The sequence below is a fragment of the Anolis sagrei genome, chromosome 11 (assembly GCF_037176765.1).
Source record: "Anolis sagrei isolate rAnoSag1 chromosome 11, rAnoSag1.mat, whole genome shotgun sequence".
NCBI classification, from domain to species: domain Eukaryota; kingdom Metazoa; phylum Chordata; class Lepidosauria; order Squamata; family Dactyloidae; genus Anolis; species Anolis sagrei.
Window position 1 is genome coordinate 23830129 of NC_090031.1, and position 19908 is coordinate 23850036.

Consider the following 19908-nt stretch of genomic DNA (forward strand, 5'->3'; position numbering starts at 1 on the left):
CTTTTGTCTCATCATCGGAACTTGATATACATATATAAGCGTCCCTACTTCGTGGATTTTCACTTTTTGCAGGTGGTCTTGGAACGGAACATACAGTGAGGGAACACTGTATTCAAATTATATGATGCATATATGGTTTGGGTCCAGGTTATTTGAAGGATTGTGTCTCCATTGATGAACCAGAATAATCTGTCGAGGACCTTCTCTCTATCCTATCCTCTTTTCAGGCCCCTTCGGTGGTGTCTGTTGGGTTTCATCCCTGGACTGCACAAGTCTCTTGCATCATCAAGTCTCCAGTCCTCAATGAGTAGCTAGACTAGAGATAGGGTTAAGCTGGGGGATTCCTTTCCCCACATTCCTATGCATGTTTCCCAAAAGGGCTTTATCATTCCTCCTTTTGCCAGCCACTTTCTCTCCCCCCCCTTTGAAGATGTAGCAATAGAAGCTCTTTGTAAAGTTATCTCTGTAAAGATCATCTGGAGTTTCGGGGTACAGTGCCATCTGTACGCAGATGATGTCCAACTCTGTCACTCCTTTCCACCTGCTACTAAGGAGGCTGTCGAGGTCCCGAACCGGTGCCTGGCCGCTGTGACGGTCTGGATGAGGGCGAACAAATTGAAATTGAATCCAGACAAGACAGAGGTACTCCTGGTCAGTCGCAAGGCCGAACAGGGTATAGGGTTACAGCCTGTGTTGGATGGGGTCGCACTTCCCTTGAAGGCGCAGGTTCGCAGCTTGGGTGTGATCCTGGACTCATCGCTGAGCCTGGAACCCCAGGTCTCGGCGGTGACCAGGGGAGCATTTGCACAGCTTAGGCTCGTGCGCCAGCTGCGCCCGTACCTTGGGAAGTCTGACTTGGCCACGGTAGTCCACGCTCTGGTTACATCCCGTATAGACTACTGCAACGCTCTCTACGTGGGGTTGCCTTTGAAGACAGCTCGGAAGCTTCAACTAGTCCAACTTTCGGCAGCCATGATTCTAACAGGAGCAGGACGCAGGGAGCATACAACCCCCCTGTTGTGCCAACTCCACTGGCTACCGATTTGCTACCGGGCTCAATTCAAAGTGCTGGCGTTGAACTTTAAAGCCCTAAACGGTTCCGGCCCAAGCTACCTATCCGACCGCATCTCGGCCTATGAACCCACCAGGACTTTGAGATCTTCCGGGGAGGCCCTGCTCTCGATCCCGCCAGCTTCACAAGCACGGCTGGCGGGGACGAGAGACAGGGCCTTCTCGGTGGTGGCTCCCCGGCTGTGGAACGCCCTTCCCACGGACATCAGATTGGCACCATCTCTGATGGTTTTCCGCAAAAGAGTAAAGACCTGGCTATTTGCGCAGGCGTTTGAATGATTGCTGCAAAGACTGGTAACGACATAGGAATGGAACAATGGACGACGAACCTGGATCATGTTTTTAGTGATGAGATGCTTAGGAATGGTTACTATAGTAATTATGTATTAATTGTGTATTAGATTAGGTTACTAACTGTTTTATATTGATGTTGAATTTTGCTGTATTTTTTGCCTTGTGAACCGCTGTGAGTAAAGTAAATAAATAAATAAATATTTTTTATTGCCCTGGGCTGGCCATGTGACCGCTCGCTGCCTTTGTCTCTTCTGCCTTCCTTCCAGTGAGGATGCTCATTTTGCCTGTCTCTTTAGGCAAAATGTAGCTGCATGGATTTTCGAACTTTTTACCCTTTTACCTTTCTTAGATGAGACTTAGTAGGCTAGTCAGCTCCAAGATCTCTTCTGACAATAATGTATTTATTTTACTTCAAATAAATATTTTTGAACTTTGTTTTTCATGACACAATTAAAGACAGCATGAAACGCTGCCTTGATCAAATCCTGCCCTTGTTTAGAAATTTCTCACTGCTGTTCACGTATTTCAATCTTTGCGTCCTTTCATCCACATTAGTAAAGCTGGATCCGGCCTATCTCAGCACTGGCCAATCTGTGCCAATTCTCCAACTTAGCTTTGCCCGAGTCTGAGAGAGCCCTCAGTGTGAGAAGGCCTCAGTGGGAAAAAGGCCTCAGTGTGTGAGACAGGCCTCAGTATGAGAAGGCCTCATGTGTGAAGGCTGAATTTTTTTTTTAATGACATAAATAAAGACAACATGAAACACTGCCTTGATTAAATCCTGTCCTTGTTTAGAAATTTCTCACTGCTGTTCATGTATTTTACTCTTTGCGTCATTTCATCCACATTAGTAAAGCTGGATCCGGCCTATCTCAGCAATGGCCAATCTGTGCCAATTCTCCAATTTAGCTTTGCCCGAGTCTGAGAAAGCCCTCAGTGTGAGAAGGCCTCAGTGGGAAAAAGGCCTCAGTGTGAGAAGGCCTCAGTGTGTGAGATAGGCCTCAGTACGAGAAGGCCTCATGTGTGAAGGCTGAACTTTGTTTTTCATTACAGAAATAAATACAGCATGAAACACTGCCTTGATCAAATCCTGCCCTTGTTTAGAAATTTCTCACTGCTGTTCACCTATTTCAATCTTTGCGTCCTTTCATCCACATTAGTAAAGCTGGATCCAGCCTATCTCAGCAATGGCCAATCTGTGCCAAGTCTCCAACTTAGCTTTGCCCGATTCTGAGAGAGCCCTCAGTGTGAGAAGGCCTCAGTGTGTGAGATAGGCCTCAGTATGAGAAGGCATCATGTGTGAAGACTGAACTTTGTTTTTCATGACACAGATAAAGACAGTATGAAACACTGATTAAAGGTCTCAGTGTGAGAAGACCTCAGTGTGTGAGATAGGCCTCAGTACGAGAAGGCCTCATATGTGAAGGCTGAACTTTGTTTTTCATTACACAAATAAAGACAGCATGAAACACTGCCTTGATTAAATCCTGCCCTTGTTTAGAAATTTCTCACTGATGTTCACGTATTTCAATCTTTGCGTCCTTTCATCCACATTAGTAAAGCTGGATCCAGCCTATCTCAGCAATGGCCAATCTGTGCCAAGTCTCCAACTTAGCTTTGCCCGATTCTGAGAGAGCCCTCAGTGTGAGAAGTCCTCAGTGTGTGAGATAGGCCTCAGTATGAGAAGGCCTCATGTGTGAAGACTGAACTTTGTTTTTCATGACACAGATAAAGACAGTATGAAACACTGATTAAAGGTCTCAGTGTGAGAAGGCCTCAGTGTGTGAGATACCCTCAGTATGAGAAGGCCTCATGTGTGAAGGCTGAACTTTGTTTTTCATTACACAAATAAAGAATGCATGAAACACTGCCTTGATTAAATCCTGCCCTTGTTTAGAAATTTCTCACTGCTGTTCACGTATTTCAATCTTTGCGTCCTTTCATCCACATTAGTAAAGCTGGATCCGGCCTATCTCAGCAATGGCCAATCTGTGCCAATTCTCCAACTTAGTTTTGCCCGGCCAGATTCACCAAGCGACGATGGAGGGGATTAAGACAGAAAGGGAGAAGCTATCAATGGAATTGGAAGAGGAATGAATCGCCGAGATGGTTGAAGAAGGAATCCAAGATCGGTATTATTATTTTTTAAAGAAGCCCAGCAAACAGACCTTCCAAAACAGCACGCAATTATTTGCAAATATTGTCGAGATGGAAAGAACAGATGAGACCACATTCAATGGCCCATTGATATCATTGCGGAGAGATCTTTGTGCAGCTGGGCTTGGAGGACGGAAAGCAGGTTTTGAAGAGCGGGGAGGAGGGTTTCATGAGAGGTCCTGATGGATTCTCAATGAACTGAGGCCGGCCTCGTCGGCCAATGCCGGCAAAGGCAGAGGATGGAATAAAAGGCAAAGGATACTTGGGAGACAAAAGAGGAGGAAAAGAGCCCCACAAAAAGAGCGCAACGGTTATGGATCAAGAGCGGCACCCAGCGGCTGGATACGGGAATCGCTGCCTAGTTTCTTCATCGTGCTGTCACTGTTATGCGCCTTCAAATCACTGTTTACTCATGGCAATAATCCTATGATGGAAAGTTCAGAGGGAGTTTGCTTTGCTTTCCTCTGAGGCTGAGAGAGCGTGACTTGGCCAAGGTCTGAAACCTTGTGCAAGTCACATTTCCTCAACACACTGACTCAGCAAAAGCTGCAGTTCTATATAAGCAGGTGTGCTTATAGCTTAGCAGGCCTCAGTGTTAGTTGCCCTCAGCCTGAGAGAGACCTCAGTGTGAGAATGCTCCAGTGTTAGTAGGCCTCAGTGTGAGAAGGCCTGATGAGAGAAGCTTCGGTGAAAGAAGCCCCAAGTTTTAGGCCTCATGTATAAAGCTCCAGGTTTTTTTTTGTTTTTTGGTTGTTGTTTTTTTCTTCGTGTCAGGAGCAACTTGAGAAACTGCAAGTCGCTTCTGGTGTGAGAGAATTGGCCGTCTGCAAGGACATTGCCCAGGGAACGCCCGGATGTTTTGATATAAGCAGGCGTGCCTATAACTTAGTAGGCCTCAGTGTTAGTTGCCCTCAGTCTGAGAGAGACCTCAGTGTGAGAATGCTCCAGTGTTAGTAAGCCTCAGTGTGGGAAGGCCTGGTGAGAGAAGCTTTGGTGAAAGAAACCCCAGGTTTTAGGTCTCATTATAAAGCTCCAGTTTTTTTTGTTTTTTGTTTTGTTTTGTTTTGTTTTTTTTGTTTTGTCGTGTCAGGAGCGACTTGAGAAACTGCAAGTCGCTTCTGGTGTGAGAGAATTGGCCATCTGCAAGGACGTTGCCTAGGGGCCGCCCGGATGTTTTGATGTTTTGTCATCCTTGTGGGAGGCTTCTCTCATGTCCCCGCAATGGGGAGCTGGAGCTGATAGAGGGAGCTCATCCACGCTCTCCCCTGATTCGAACCTGCGACCTGTCGGTCTTCAGTCCTGCCGGCACAGGGGTTTAACCCCCTGTGCCACTGGGGGCTCCAGTGTTGAGGCTGCTATGTGTAAAAAGCTACTGTATGAACCTCCTGTGTAAGATGTGAGAAGAGGCTCCTTTTTATCTGCATGAGAAGGAAGCCCAGCGTGGAAGTAATGAAGGAAGTATAAAGAACTTTATTTGTGTTATGGAAACCTTTTTCTTGTAAATAGTGCAACCATATTATTTGGCTATAAAGAAAAGACTCAAATGGAAGAGAAAACAGGCCTCAGTGTAAGTTCGCCCTCAGTCTGAGAGAACCCTCAGTGGGAAAAAAGGTCTGAATCTGAGAGAGCCCTCAGTGTGAGAAGGCCTCAGTGTGTGTGATAGGCCTTGGTATGAGAAGGCCTCATGTGTGAAGCTCCAGTGTGAAGGCTGAACTTTATTTATGCCATGGAAACCTTGTTTTTGTAAATAGTGCTAAGTAGGCAGAAGCTAGGGCTGATAGCAGGAGCTCACCCTGACCCGCGACTTTGAACCTCCAACCTTCTGGTCGGCAGGATTTTCTGCAGCTGGTGGTTTAACCCACTGAGCTACCGTGGCCCCCATCAGCAAGAACAGTTTCAGAAGGCAAATAGACCATTTTTTTCCTCTCCCTGAGAATCTATCAAATTTTCCTTCCAAAAAAAATAGCCCTTTCTCTCAAACTTTTCACAACAACCAAATGAATAATAATTCAAGCAAGTTAAACATTCCTTGCAAACCTCTGGGTCAAGTTTTCTGCAGAGCCAAGCACCTGATTTGCAAGCATCGACAGATCTATATCTATATATATTAGCTGTACCTGCCAAGCATTGCTGTGGCCAACCTTCCCTCCCTCTTTCTCTCCTTCCTTCCCGTTTTTCTTTCCTTCTCTCCTTCCCTCCTTCTCTTCCTCTTCCCTTCCTTTCCCTCTTTTCTTTCCCTTTTGCTTTCTCTCCTTTCTTCCTTCTCTACATATTATTGGACTAAAACTCCCAGCAGTCCTCCTGATCTACCTACCTACCTACCTACCTACCTATCTATCTCTATCTAATCTTTCTATCTGGAGGATTGCTGGGAGTTGCAGTCCAGGAATAGGACATTGGAAACATGCAGAGATTGGGATGCTCTCAAAGAGATCCAAGGAGAAGAAAGCTTGCATCTTGGAAGCAGTGCATTTGGATCATCCTCCTCTCCTAAAGGGCCTGGTCTAGGGGATGCGTGTCTGGTTTGCCAGGGGAGTCTACTTTGTGCATGTGATGTAGCGTCTTTTTGCTTTATTGGCTTTTTAAGTCCCTTCCACTGTATTTTGCATTGTTTTTATGAGTGATGGTCACTTGTTGGCCTGAGAGGTGTGTTGTGTCCAAATTTGGTGTCAATTCGTCCAGTGCTTTTTGAGTTATGTTAATCCTACAAACAAACATTACATTACATTTTTATTTATAAAGAATAGCCATCCCCTGCCACGCATTGATGTTGTCCAGTCTGTGTATATGTGTTTTGTACGTGTATATCTTTATATATGTGGTTTTGTGGATGTGTTGTAATGTATTTTTTTCCGGCTTTTTAAGTCCCTTCTGCTGTGTTTTTCAGTGTTTTTATGAGTGATGGTCACTCGTTGGCCTGATACATGCATTATATCCAAGTTTTGTCTCAATCTGTCCAGTGGTTTTTGAGTTATGTTAATCCCACAAACTAACATTACATTTTTATTTATATAGACTAGCCGTCCCCTGCCACGCATTGCTGTGGCCCAGTCTATGTATATGTGTTTTGTGTGTGTATATATGCATATATGTGTATGTATATATTTGTGTATATGTGTGTTTGTGTATATATGTGGTTTTGTGCATGTGTTGTATTTTGGGGGTGGGGGGGTGGGTTTTAAAGTAACTTCCAGAGTGTTTTTCAGTGTTTTGATGAGTGATGGTCACTTGTTGGCCTGATAGCTGTATTGTGTCCATATTTTGTGTCAATTTATCCAATGGTTTTTGAGTTATGTTAATCCCACAAATGAACATTACATTTTTATTTATATAGATACTAACCATTTACTGCCACACATTGCTGTGGCCCAGTCTGTGTATATGTGTTTTGTGCGTGTACATATGTGTATATGTGTGTGTATGTGTATTTATGTCATTACGCACATGCGTTGTAATGTATTTTTTTTATTTTTTGGCTTTTAAAGTTTCTTCCACTGTATTTTTCAGTGTTTTTATGAGTGATGGCCACTCGTTGGCCTGATACGTGTCTTGTGTCCAAATTTGGTGTCAATTCGCACAGTGGTTTTTGAATTGTGTTAATCCCACAAACTAGCATTACATTTTTATTTATATAGATAGATACACACACACATTGCTTCCATCTTCACCCCAAATTGATGAGGACTCTACCACCACCCCCTTGTTATGTCAGCTCCACTGGCTGCCGATCCACTCCTGAACTCAACTCAAAGTGCTAATTTTGACCTATAAAGCTCTATACGATTCTTGCCCAGCTTACTTGTCCGAACACATCTCCCACTACATCCCGCCTTGCAGTTTAAGATCATCCGGGGAGGCCCTGCTCTCGCTCCCACCAGTGTCACAAATACGTCTGGTGGGGACGAGAGACAGGGCCTTCTCGGCGGTGGCCCCCCGCCTGTGGAACTCGCTTCCCAACGAGGTAAGATTGGCTTCATCCCTCCTGCCTTTTAGGAAGAAATTGAAGTCGTGGTTCTGGGACCAGGCATAAATAGCGCTTTGGATATGGAATTTGACTGAAATGGTGATATGGCGGCTAATACTGTTTTAATGTTCTATTTATTGTTTTAATTGTTGTTATATTGCTTTGTTAGATTTGATGGCATCAAATTGTGCCAAATGTAAGCTGTCCTGAGTCCCCCTTAGGGGGTTGAGAAGGGACGGGGTAGAAATACTGGAAATATATTTATTTATTTATTTATTTGTCGTGTCAGGAGAAACTGCTCCTGTTGTGAGAGAATTGGCCGTCTGCAAGGACGTTGCCCAGGGGACGCCTGGATGATTTTTGATGTTTTATCATCCTTGTGGGAGGCTTCTCTCATGTCCCCACATGAGGAGCTGGAGCTAATAGAGGGAGCTCATCTGCCTCTCCCCGGATTCGAACCTGTGACCTGTCGGTCTTCAGTCCTGCCGGCACAGGGGTTTAACCACTGCGCCACCGGGGGCTCCTGGAAATAAATAAATCAATAAAATAGCATTCTTCTTGCACACAGTGTAAGAAGTGATCCTAAAGCCAAAATTATTATACATGTAATAATAAATAGAGTAAAATAATAAAAGTAATAATAACAGAGTAAAATAATAAATACAATAATAGAGTAAAATAATAACTGTAATAACAACAATAAAGTAATAAATGTAATAACAATAAAAGAGTAAAATAATAAATGCCATAAGAATAAATAGAATAAAATAATAAATGTAGTAACAATAATAAAGTAAAGTAATAAATGTAATAACAATAGAGGAAAATAATAAATGTAAAAACAACAATAGTAAATAAAGTGAAATTAATAATAATAATAATAATAATAATAATAGTAATAATAATAGTAAGTTGGAGAAGGGAGGGTCCGGCTAGGAAACGGCCTAGACTGGGGGTGGACAAAGCATTGACCGCAAAATAAAGGCTAAACAAGTGGCTTTGTCCTCATCCCTCCCCCCCCCCCTTCCCAAAATGCCTATAAGTGTTCTCCAGGAAGTATGGAGGGTATTATTGTTACGGGTTTCCCTCTTCAGGGTAGGAAAGATCTTTTGTTCTTCTGGACGCAATCCAGAAGTTACTTCTGGTCACTTCCTGTTATGGCAACGGAGTCCCTTAGGCTTCAAATATGCAAAGGAAGGCTTACAAACATGCTCAAGATGCCTGCCACAATCCCAGAGGGTGTTAGTGGTCTTTTGCCTCCAACGTGACTCCTAAATTGTTTGTTTTCAATCTAAATAACCACTGTATCAAGGAGAAGCGCTTACACATACATTACTTGCACCCATATGGGTTGGCTGCTATCACAAACCGAGGAAAGAAAGAGATTGTTGAACCATAGAGATCTCTAACATACTCTCTGGCCTTGACATGCATTGTTGATGTAGAGGTGAACCAATGAGTGATGCTATTAGTCACGATTCCCCACAATGCAGCAGGTCAGGCAATATGGAAGTCTCTCTTTTCCCCAACCACATTTCCCTTCTACCAACCCACGGTGCTTCTTTCTCTACCCAAATCACCTGTTTGGATGCGACGTCGGCAACATGAACTGGAATTCCACCACACAAGTGTTGTCCTTGAGCTGACGGTGCTGGACGCTGTTGAGCTCGTAGGCGATGTATGCTCTCCGAACATACACCTGGGACAGAAACACAGAACGTAAAAAGGATGAACCAGCGCTACAGATGTGGAAAGAACCAAGGGAAGCGCATTCTTTCCAAGGAGAGGAGACCTACCTCAAGAGCTGCCATCCTCACAACTTGGTTGCTATGGTAGAAGAAGTTTGGAAGCACGTCAAAGATGGACGTCTCAGAAAGGATGAGTTTCTAGAAGGGATGGAAGAGATAACGGACACTGAGATCAACGACTCAACTTTCTCGTTGATTCTCTCAAAACTGGTAGTGGGGGGGAAAGTATTTAGTCAGATACCAATTGTACAAGTTCTCCCACTTAAAAAGGTGGCATCCTAGCTAGACCTCAACTATGAGAGACAACATGAGGGAACACATCCAGAAAATCACATTGTCTAATTTTTAACGAATTAATTTGCAAATTATGGTGGAAAATATGTATTTGGTCCTTTAAAAAGTTCATCTCGATGCTTTATACAAGGGTTGAATGAAAAGTAATGCCTCCACCTTCGTAACTCCTCAACAGAGGGCAGTACTGGTGTGTGGCAGGTACTGGCTTGTTCAGTAGACTCTCCTCTACAGTTCCATTTTGGCGGGAGGCCTTACCATTGAATGGTTGTGTTGTTAAAGTGCGAAGTATGGAACCCTGTGCAGATGGTCAGTCAATGTGACTTAATTCCTCAACAGATGGCAGTACTGGTATGAGACAGGTACTGGCCTGTTCAGTAGACTCTCCTCTACAGTTCCATTTTGGCAGGAAGCCTTAGCATTAATGGTTGTGTTGTTAAAGCGCAAAGTATGGAACCCTGCGCAGACGGTCGGTCAATACGACCTAAGCAACATGCAGTCATTGAATTCTCAACAGCAAAAGGTGTCACCCCAAAGGAGATTCTCCAAAGAATGCAAGCTGTTTATCGTGATTGTGTTGATGTGAGTACTGTGCGTCGTTGGGCGAGTAAGTTTAAAGATGTTGAGGTGACACCTTCTGCTGTCAAGAATTCCCCGTACTTTGCCTCTTGTACCAAATCTATACTGTTGGAAATTAGAAAACTATTCACATCCTTCCTAGTTGAAAAAGTGCCAGGCTTGAGCACAGCAGGTTAACTGCCACTTGCAATACATTTTGCCAATCAAAAGGTTAGCAGTTTGAAGCCTGGGTCATGGTGAGCTCCTGGCCCTTAGTGCAGCTTCTGTCTACCTAGTACAGTAATCCCTTGCTACTTCGCGGTTCGCTTTTTGCGGTTTTTCAATAAATACTAATGTAAAATATTTATTGCGGTATGTTTGCTGTTTATTGTTGTTATTACAAAGTTCTTTGGCAGGGAAGGAAGACCAACAGCACCCTCCTGTGGCCGGAACCGAGCATAGCCTCCAAGATGCTGATGATGGGAAACCTATATATACCTCTATCTAAATGTTTTCCGCATGTGTGTTCTGTGATCCGTTCAGAGTCCTCTTCGGGGTGAGAAGGGTGAAATATAAATACTGTAAATAAGTAAATAAATAAAAGTATATTATGAGCATCCATACCTGCAAGTTTTCAATGCAGAACTGATGCCCGTACATGTCGATGGCCGAAAGGAAGATGGACTCCACCTGGTTGTGGCGCAGCTCGTACGAGGGCAAGTGGGAAGCGATGAGGACCTGGACAGACATGACAAAGTTACAGTGAGGTATTTGGAATCCGTTTCGAAGAATGTTCTTGAATCTTCTTGTGGAGAGTAAAAGCAGGCTATAAAGAAGAAAAAGGAGGAGGAGAAAGAGTTCTCCTCGCTTCTGCCTCACCCTGGAAACTCGATTTACATATACAGCGTCCCTACTTCGCATATTTTCATTTTTTGCTGGTGATCCTGAAAGGTAACACCCACAATAAGCAAAGGAACGCTATAAACCCCATTTGCCTAGTTTCCTGCAGACCCCTCTGTGAGGATGCCTGCCATAGAAGTGGGCGAAACGTCAGGAGAAAATGCTTCTGGGCAGAAAACCTCCGACAACACATTTTTTTACAATGTTTAGCAGCAGAGGGGACGATTAATTGGAAAGAGGGGAAACAATCTGCAGCAGTGAGTCAAAAGGGAACGAAAGCATACAGAGTCAAAGGTAAACAAGCCCAAGGAATGAATCAAAGTGGCATCCAAATTCTGGCCCGCTTTGATGGGCACCGTTTCCGAAGTCAAAACACTCCTCTCTACGCGGATCGAACACCAGGATGCAAACCACAGGAAGGAAGGATCAAGACATCTGCAGCTGAGAGGTTCAGTAACTCCGAATAGGTCAAGGGCACGGGTAGCAATGCGGGGAAAGACAGAAAAGGTCAGCGAGCGGCTTCAAACGCCTGCTCATTTTCAGTGCTCATGCACTGGAATTAAAAAGAGGGGGGAAGAGGCCAAGGGTCCCCCAAAGCAGCCCACCTCCTTGCCTTTTCAAATGGAAATTGGGAGATCGCAGAGGGAGGGAGGGAGGGATGGGACAAGCTCTCCGGATGATGCCGACACAATGAGATCCTTCTCCCTCTCCTTCCGCCACTGTTTAATTATATAGGCAAGCCACCAGGCAAAGGCATACACTACTCTCAATGTAAACGCACTTCTGTATCCTTCCGATAGTAATCAAGAGAGGAAAATAATAAATGTAATAAAAATAATAATGTAAAAGCAAAATAATGGAAATGTAATAAGAGTATAACAATAAATGTAATAATAATTATAACAATAATAAATGGAGTAAAATAATAAATGTAATAATAGAGTAAAATAATAAATGTAATAACAATAATAAAGTAAAATAATAAATGTAATAACAATAATAGAGTAAAACAAAAATGTAATAATAATAATAGAGTAAAACAATAAGTGTAATAATAATTATAGCAATAATAAATGAAGTAAAAGAATAAATGTAATAGCAATAATAAAATAAAATAATAAATGTAATAACAATAATAGAGTAAAAGAATAAATGTAATAATAAATAGAGTAAAATAATAAATGTAATAACAATAATAGAGTAAAAGAATAAATGTAATAATAATAAAGAGTACATTAATAAATGTAATAATAATAATAGAGTAAAACAATATATGAAATAATAGAGTAAAAGAATAAATGTAATAACAATAATAGAGTAGAATAATACATGTAATAAATAATAATTAATAAATGTAATAACAATAATAAATAGAGTAAAAAAATAAATGTAATAGCAAAAATAAAGGAAAATAATAAATGTAATAATAATAATAATAAATAGAGTAAAATAAGAAATGTAATAATACATAGAGATAATTAATAAATGTAGTAACAATATAGTAACATAATAAAAGTAATAACAATAATAAATAGGCTAAAATAATAAATGTAATAATAATAATAGAGTAAATTAATAAATGTAATAATAGTACATAGAGATAATTAATAAATGTAATAACAATAATAATAATAATAATAATAAATAGAGTGAAATAATAAATGTAATAACAATATTAATAATAAAGAGTAAAATAATAAATGTAATAATAATACATAGAGGTAATTAATAAATGTAATAATAATAAAGAGTAAGTTAATAAATGCAATAATAATAAATAGAGTAAAATAATAAATGTAATCCATGAAAACACATATGGCAAACATTCAATGCCTACAAAGAATATATATCATACCATTTACATCAGCTTTATACCCCACTTATTCTCTCCAAAAAGAGACTCAAAGCGGCTTACAGGTAAAGCCCATAGAATGAATGAGGAAATGAGGGAGTCTCACAGAATCTGGTCTCAAAATCACGGCTCCAGTAGAAAGGGCAAATGACTCCTTACCTGTCGAGCTCTCAATGCCACCTTGGCGTTGGTGGTCTTGCTGAGCTGGGTCAGTTCCGTGAGAATGTTAATGAGCTCATCCGTCAAGGTTGGGTCTCGGCCACACAACTGGTCCTGGGGAGAGAAGGAAGCAACAGAGGAAAATGCCAATTTGCCAACATTCATTTTTTGCCAAGCAGGAAGACGCCATCCTGACAGATGGCCATCCCACCTCTGTTTAGAAATCTCCAGAGAAGGAGAATCCACTGGTCATGGGGGTTCTGTGTGGGAAGTTTGGCCCAATTCTATCGTTGGTGGGGTTCAGAATGAGCTTTGATTGTAGGTGAACTATAAATCCCAGTAACTACAACTCCCAAATGTCAAGGTTGATTTTCCCCAAACTCCACCAAGTATTCAAATCTGAGCATATTGAGTATTGAGTCAAGTTTGGTCCAGATCCATCATTGTTTGAGTCCACAATGCTCTCTGGATGTAGATGAACTACAACTCCAGAACTCAAGGTCAACGTCCACCAAACCCTTCCAGTATTTTCTGTTGGTCATGAGAGTTCTGTGTGCCAATTCCATCGTTGGTGTGGTTCAGAACGCTCTTTGATTGGAGATGAACTATAAATCCCAGCAACTACAACTCCCAAATGTCAAGGTCTATTTTCCCCAAACTCCACTAGTATTCACATTTGGACATACTGAGTATTTGTTCCAAATTTGGTCCTGATTCATAGTTATATGTGTCCACAGTGCTCTCTGGATGAAGGTGAACTATAACTCCAAAACTCAGTGTCAATGCCCACCAAACCCTTCCAGTATTTCTGTGTGCCAATAATGTATGCAGATCCAAGTAGGGTGGCCTTCTGCAGCTGATGGATGCTCATTTTGTCACCGCCGATTGTGTTTAAGTGCAGGCCAAGGTTTATAGGCACTGCACCCAGTGTGCCGATCACCACTGGGACCACCGTGACTGGCTTGTGCCAGAGTCTTTGCAATTCGATCTTTATATATATTTATGTGTGTGTGTATGTGTGTGTGTGAGAGAGAGAGAGAGAGCGTCCCCTGCCACACTAGCCATCCCCTGCCACACATTGGTGAGGCCCAGTCTGTGTATATGTGCTGTCTATGTGTGTATATATATATGTATATGCGTGTGCATACATTTGTGTTTGTCTATATATATGTGGTTTTGAGGTTGAGTTGTAATGTATTTTTTATTTTTTGGCTTTTTACGCCCCTTCCAATGTGTGTTTCAGTGTTTTTATGAGTGATGGTCACTTATTGGCCTGATAGGTGTCTTGTGTCCAAGTTTGGTGTCAATTCGTCCAGTGGTTTTTGAGTTATGTTAATCCACAAACGAACATTACATTTTTATTTATATAGATGTGGTTTTGTGCATGCGCTGTAGCATCTTTTGGGGGGCAGGGGTGGCCTTTTAAGTCCCTTCTGCTGTGTTTTCAGTGTTTTTGTGAGTAATGGTCACTCGTTGGCCTGAGAGATGTTTTGTGTCCAAATTTGGTGTCAATTCGTCTGGTGGTTTTTGGGTTGTGTTAATCCCACAAACAAACATTACATTTTTATTTATATTACTAGCTGTCCCCTGCCATGCGTTGCTGTGGCCCACATGGGGGTTCTGTGTGGGAGGTTTGGCCAAATTCTATCATTGGTGGGGTTCAGAATGCTCTGTTATTGTAGGTGAACTATAAATCTCAGCAACTACAACTCCCAAATGTCAAGATTCTATTTTCCCCAAACTCCACCAGTGTTCACATTCGGGCATATTGAGTATTCATGTAGAGTTTGGTCCAGATCCATCATTGTTTGAGTCCACAGTGATCTCTGGATGTAGGTGAACTACAGCTCCAAAACCAAAGGACACTGGCCACCAAACCCTTCCAGTATTTTCTGTTGTTCATGGGAGAACTGTGTGCCAAGTTCGGTCCAATTCTATTGTTGGTGGGGTTCAGAATGCTCTTTGATTGTAGGTGAACTATAAATCCCAGCAACTACAACTCCCAAATGACAAAATAATTTTTTTTTTTAGTGAAGGACATACATTGGCTTGTTAGGTGTCTTGTGTCCAAATTTGGTGTCAATTCGTCCAGTGGTTTTTGAGTTCTGTTAATCCCACAAACGAACATTACATTTTTATTTATATAGAAGAAGAAGATGATGATGATGATGATTATTATTATTATATGAAACACAACAAGATATGTCCACAGCAAACAAGATCACTCTGCTGGCAGTTGTATTGGATCACACGTCGGACACTTCCTAAGTGTCTAGGACTGTGTGATGCACCGGCAAATAATAATAATAATAATAATAATAATAATAATAATAATAATAGTAATAATACAATGTATTGTTGAAGGCTTTCATGGCTGGAATCACTGGGTTGTTGTAGGTTTTTTGGACAATATGGCCATGTTCTAGAAGCATTCTCTTCTGATGTTTCGCCTGCATCTATGGCAGGCATCCTCAGAGGCCATATAGCCCTCAGAGGATGCCTGCCATAGATGCAGGCAAAACATCAGGAGAGAATGCTTCTAGAACATGGTCATATAGCCCGAAAAACCAACAACAACCTAATAATAATACACATTATATCTATACATACAATAAGTGCAGTACCATACATTTCTCCCTGTTGAAATGAACTTTGTGTTGCTTTTGATACACCTAGGTCAGACTCCGCACTGGCTGAAATTGTCTATCCAAACATGAGAGGTAGAGTGGCCCCTGACCACCCTAGGCGAGCATCTTTCTGGACCTGTCCCAATTCCTCCTCAAGGAAAGAGATGGCTGATGCCTCCTCGCTTTCCAAAAGCACAGGTGAACCCCAGAGAGGAGAAGTTTGGGAGCGCTTTCTCCCCACCAGACGAATTCCTGGGGCGAGGAGAGAAAAACAAAGCAACGCGGTGGCGGCGGTGGCGGCGTTCCACGGGCTCCGTCCGAGCCCTGATTGGCAAAGGCGGGCGAGCGGCGCCTCCAACGGGTTCGTTGACAAGGCCTAACGCCTCTCCGGCACCCCCCATGTAATTACACACTTGAGTGACTGGACTCTGAAGGAAATTGAAGGCCTGAGCTGCGAACAGCTGCCATTTTCTCTCTCCATCATGCCGGCATGATTACTTGAGAAATGAACAGCCCCGGCTCAAAGCTACTCCAGAATTCTCAGAGGAAATATGGCTCCGTGTTCAAATAATGAGATTCTTAAGGCAAGCGTTACTTACAATCACACCGCACACCAAAAAAAAGAAAGAAAGAAAGAAAGAGAAAAAGAAAGAAAGAACGAAAAAGAGAAAAAGAAAGAACAAAAGAAAGAATGAAAGAACGAAAGGAAGAATGAACAAAAGAAAGAATGAACAAAAAAAGAACGAAAGAAAGAACAAAAAAACAAAAGAAAGAAAGCATGAAAGAACGAAAGAAAGCAAGAACAAAAAAGAATGAAAGAAAGAATGAAAGAAAAAACAAATAAAAGAACAAAAGACAGAAAGAACGAAAGAACAAAAGAAAGAGAGAACAAAAGAAAGAGAGAACAAAAGAAAGAGAGAACAAAAAAGAATGAAAGAAAAAAGAAAGAACGAAAGAAAGAAAGAACGAAAGGAAGGAAGAACAAAAGGAAGAATGAAAGAAAGAACAAAAGAAGGAACAAAAGAAAGAAAGAACGAAAGACAGAAAGCAAGAATGAAAGAAAGAAAAAACTAAAGAAAAAAACTAAAGAAAGAACAAACGAAAGAAAGAAAGAACGAACAAAAGGAAGGAAGGAAGGAAGGAAGGAAGAATGAAAGAAAGAAAGAAAGAAAGGAAGGAAGAAAGAACAAACGAAAGAAAGAAAGACCGAACAAAAGAAAGAAAGGAAGGAAGGAAGGAAGGAAGGAAGGAAGGAAGGAAGAACAAACGAAAGAAAGAAAGAACGAACAAAAGGAAGGAAGGAAGAAAGAAAGGACGAAAGAAAGAAAAAAAGAAAGGAAGAAAGAACAAATGAAAGGAAGGAAAGAAGGAAGGACGAAAGAAAGAAAGAAAGAACAAAAGAAAGAAGGAAAGGAAGGAAGGAAGAAAGAATAAACGAAAGAAAGAATGAACAAAAGGAAGAAAGGAAGGAAGGAAGAAAGGAAGGAAGAAAGAACAAATGAAAGAAAGAAAGAAAGAAAGAAAGAAAGAAAGAAAGAAAGAAAGGAAGGAAGGAAGGAAGGAAGGACGAAAGAAAGAAAGAAAGAGAAGAGGAAAGGTGAGGCTTGAGGAAGGGTGAGAAAAGACACTATCTGTGTGCCATACAAATCCATATGTAAGGGAATCGAAGGCAGTTTTGTGAACAACAACAACCACAACAAACTTTATTTCTATCCGTTCCATCTTTCGAAGGCAAAAGAGAGACGTTTTCCTTTGCCAATCTGAGGGTTTGGCCATTCCGTGTTGGGGGACACAAACCTGCCAAGTCTTTAGCACCAAGGAGAAGAAAATAATAAAGAGAGCGGAAGCTATTGGCTTGGGAAGCCCAACTCCATTAATTAGCGTCTTTGAAAGCGTGACATCGATGATGATTGATGCCATCAATCCTGCCATTAACTCTCCCTTGCGCATGACAAAAAGGCGTTTTTCTCCACTCAAGGGATGGCTTCAAAGAAGTTCAATCTCTCTTTTTCCCCCGTTTGCCCCTTTGAGAAAGAGGAGAAAGCAAGTGCATCCTCCTCCTCCTCGTTGTTTTTTCCAGTCGGCTTCAAAGAGCCAGAGAGGAAATGAGTTTCCAATCCACGACCCTGATAACAAAAAAATAACCTCAAAGGTCCTATGGGTCACAACGTGTTCCCTCTCTACTTTGCGGTTCGCTTTTCGCAGACTTGCTGTTTCGCGGGTTTTTTGCCTCCCAGTTTATGAATGGTTGCCGTTGCCCAAAGTGGCGTTCTCATCCCGCCTCCTGGCAACGATGGAGTGTGGAAGGGGGGTTCACCCTCCCCTTCAGCCAATCGATTGCAAAACAAAGCAGAGATAGCTAGCAAAAAAAGGTGTGCTGTGCCTTTAAATCTCTCCTCGCTTCTGCCTCACCCTCGGAATGCAATATACATATATAGCGTCCCTACTTCGCGGATTTTCGCTTTTTGCGGGTGGTCCTGGAACATAACACCAAGCCAGAAGTCAAGGTTGCTGTCAAGGTGAGCTCCTGGCCATTAGTCCTAGCTCCTGCCTACCTAGCAGTTCAAAAACAATAATGTGAGTCGATCAATAGGTACTGTTTTGGCGGGGAGGTAAAAGGCGCCCATGCAGACATGCCGGCAATTCAATCAGGAAAGGCGTCCCCAGACAAAAGGCTCCTCGGCATGAGAAATGGAACAAGAGCGCCCCCCCCCCCCATGACCAGAGTTGAGCACAGCCTCCAGAAGGCAGAGATGAACAAGAGGGAAGCCTTTGCCTTTGTCTGTGTACTGTCTGTCTTCGTTGTTAATTGTATAACAGCAATGAATGTTTGCCTATATATGTGTAGACTGTAATCCGCAGAATATAAAGTATATTGTTGTTGTTGTTGTTGTTATCTATATATATAAAAATGCTCCGTCGTAATGAGTACCTTAAAAACAAAAGAACCAATGAACGAAATCACACCAAATTTGGCAAGAAAATGTCTCACAACACAAGGAGTGACCATCACTCAAAAATTATGATTTTGTCATTTGGGAGTTGTAGTTGCTGGGATTGATAGCTCACCTACAATCAAAGAGCATTCTGAACTCCACCAGTGATGGAATTGAACTGAACTTGGCACACAGTTCTCCCGTGACCAACAGAAAATACTGGAAGGGTTTGCTGGGCAGTGTCCTTTGGTTTTGGAGTTGTAGTTCATCTACATCCAGAGATCACTGTGGACTCAAACAGTGATGGATCTGGACCACGAATACTCAATATGCCCAAATATGAACACTGGTGGAGTTTGGGGAAAATAGAATCTTGACATTTGAGAGTTGTAGTTGCTGGGATTTATAGTTCACCTACAATCACAGAGCATTCTGAGCCCCACCAACAATAGAATTGGGCCAAACGTGGCACACAGAATCCCCATGTGGGCCACAGCAACTCTTGGCAGGGGACAGCTAGTTGTTGTTGTTGTTGTTATTATTATTATTATTATTATTATTATTATTATTATTATTCTGTGGTGTTTCAAGCTTATTGCATTGATATGGGTGTGGATTACTTTTTTCCCAAGTTTGTCCTGAATCCCAGAAGGATGCAGTAAAAGGAACCTCAGTGTGATCAGATAAACACAAGATTGTGAATACGAACACGTAACGGCTAAGACGATGTAAACGGATGAAGAATTGGCCCGGAAGACTTTTTTTTATAGATTTTTATAGTTTTTATAGCTTCTCTGGTTTTTATATGGATTTTATGATGTGACTTAATTGTTTTTTAACTGATATATGTATGTTTGTGTGACATCTAATTGTTGCCGTCCTGAGTTGCCTTCGGGCTGAAAAGGGCGGGACAAAAATGACGTAAATAAATATATGGATATCTATACAGGCTAATCCACCTTGATTTAGCACTGAATGGCCTTGCCTGGTTGTGGCCAGTAATAATAATAATAATAATAATAATAATAATAATAATAATAATACCAAGGGACTCGGTGCGGCTTACATGAGGCCAAGCACTTGCCCCAAGCAGATAAGAGTTCTTTCTTTGAATGGCCTTGCAGTTGCAAAGTCAATCAGTAAAGGTCTCTGCATAGAGGTCTGTTGGAAATAAGGCAAGAGGAGTGTATATGTATCTGTGGAATAATGAATCATATCTCTTTTCTGCTTGAGGCAAGTGGGAATGTTGTAATAGGGCTCCTTGATCCGCATTGAAAGGCCTTGCAGCTGCAAAGTCAATCAGTGAGGGTCTCTGCATAGAGATCTGTTGGAAATAAGGCAAGGGGACTGTATA

General features: G+C 41.9%; 1 protein-coding gene across 7 annotated transcripts in view; it reads right to left on the reverse strand.

The window, feature by feature from the left end:
* ACACA (acetyl-CoA carboxylase alpha) overlaps positions 1 to 19908 on the reverse strand; it is a 219633-nt gene that overhangs the window by 123716 nt on the left and 76009 nt on the right. For all 7 annotated transcript variants that reach the window (XM_067472024.1, XM_067472023.1, XM_067472021.1 and 4 more), the window contains 4 exons: positions 12992 to 13105; positions 10705 to 10818; positions 9280 to 9369; positions 9064 to 9182 (listed from right to left, as the gene is read on the reverse strand). In XM_067472024.1, the coding sequence (XP_067328125.1) occupies positions 9064 to 9182; positions 9280 to 9369; positions 10705 to 10818; positions 12992 to 13105 (437 nt within the window). The remainder of the gene's footprint in view (positions 1 to 9063; positions 9183 to 9279; positions 9370 to 10704; positions 10819 to 12991; positions 13106 to 19908) is intronic.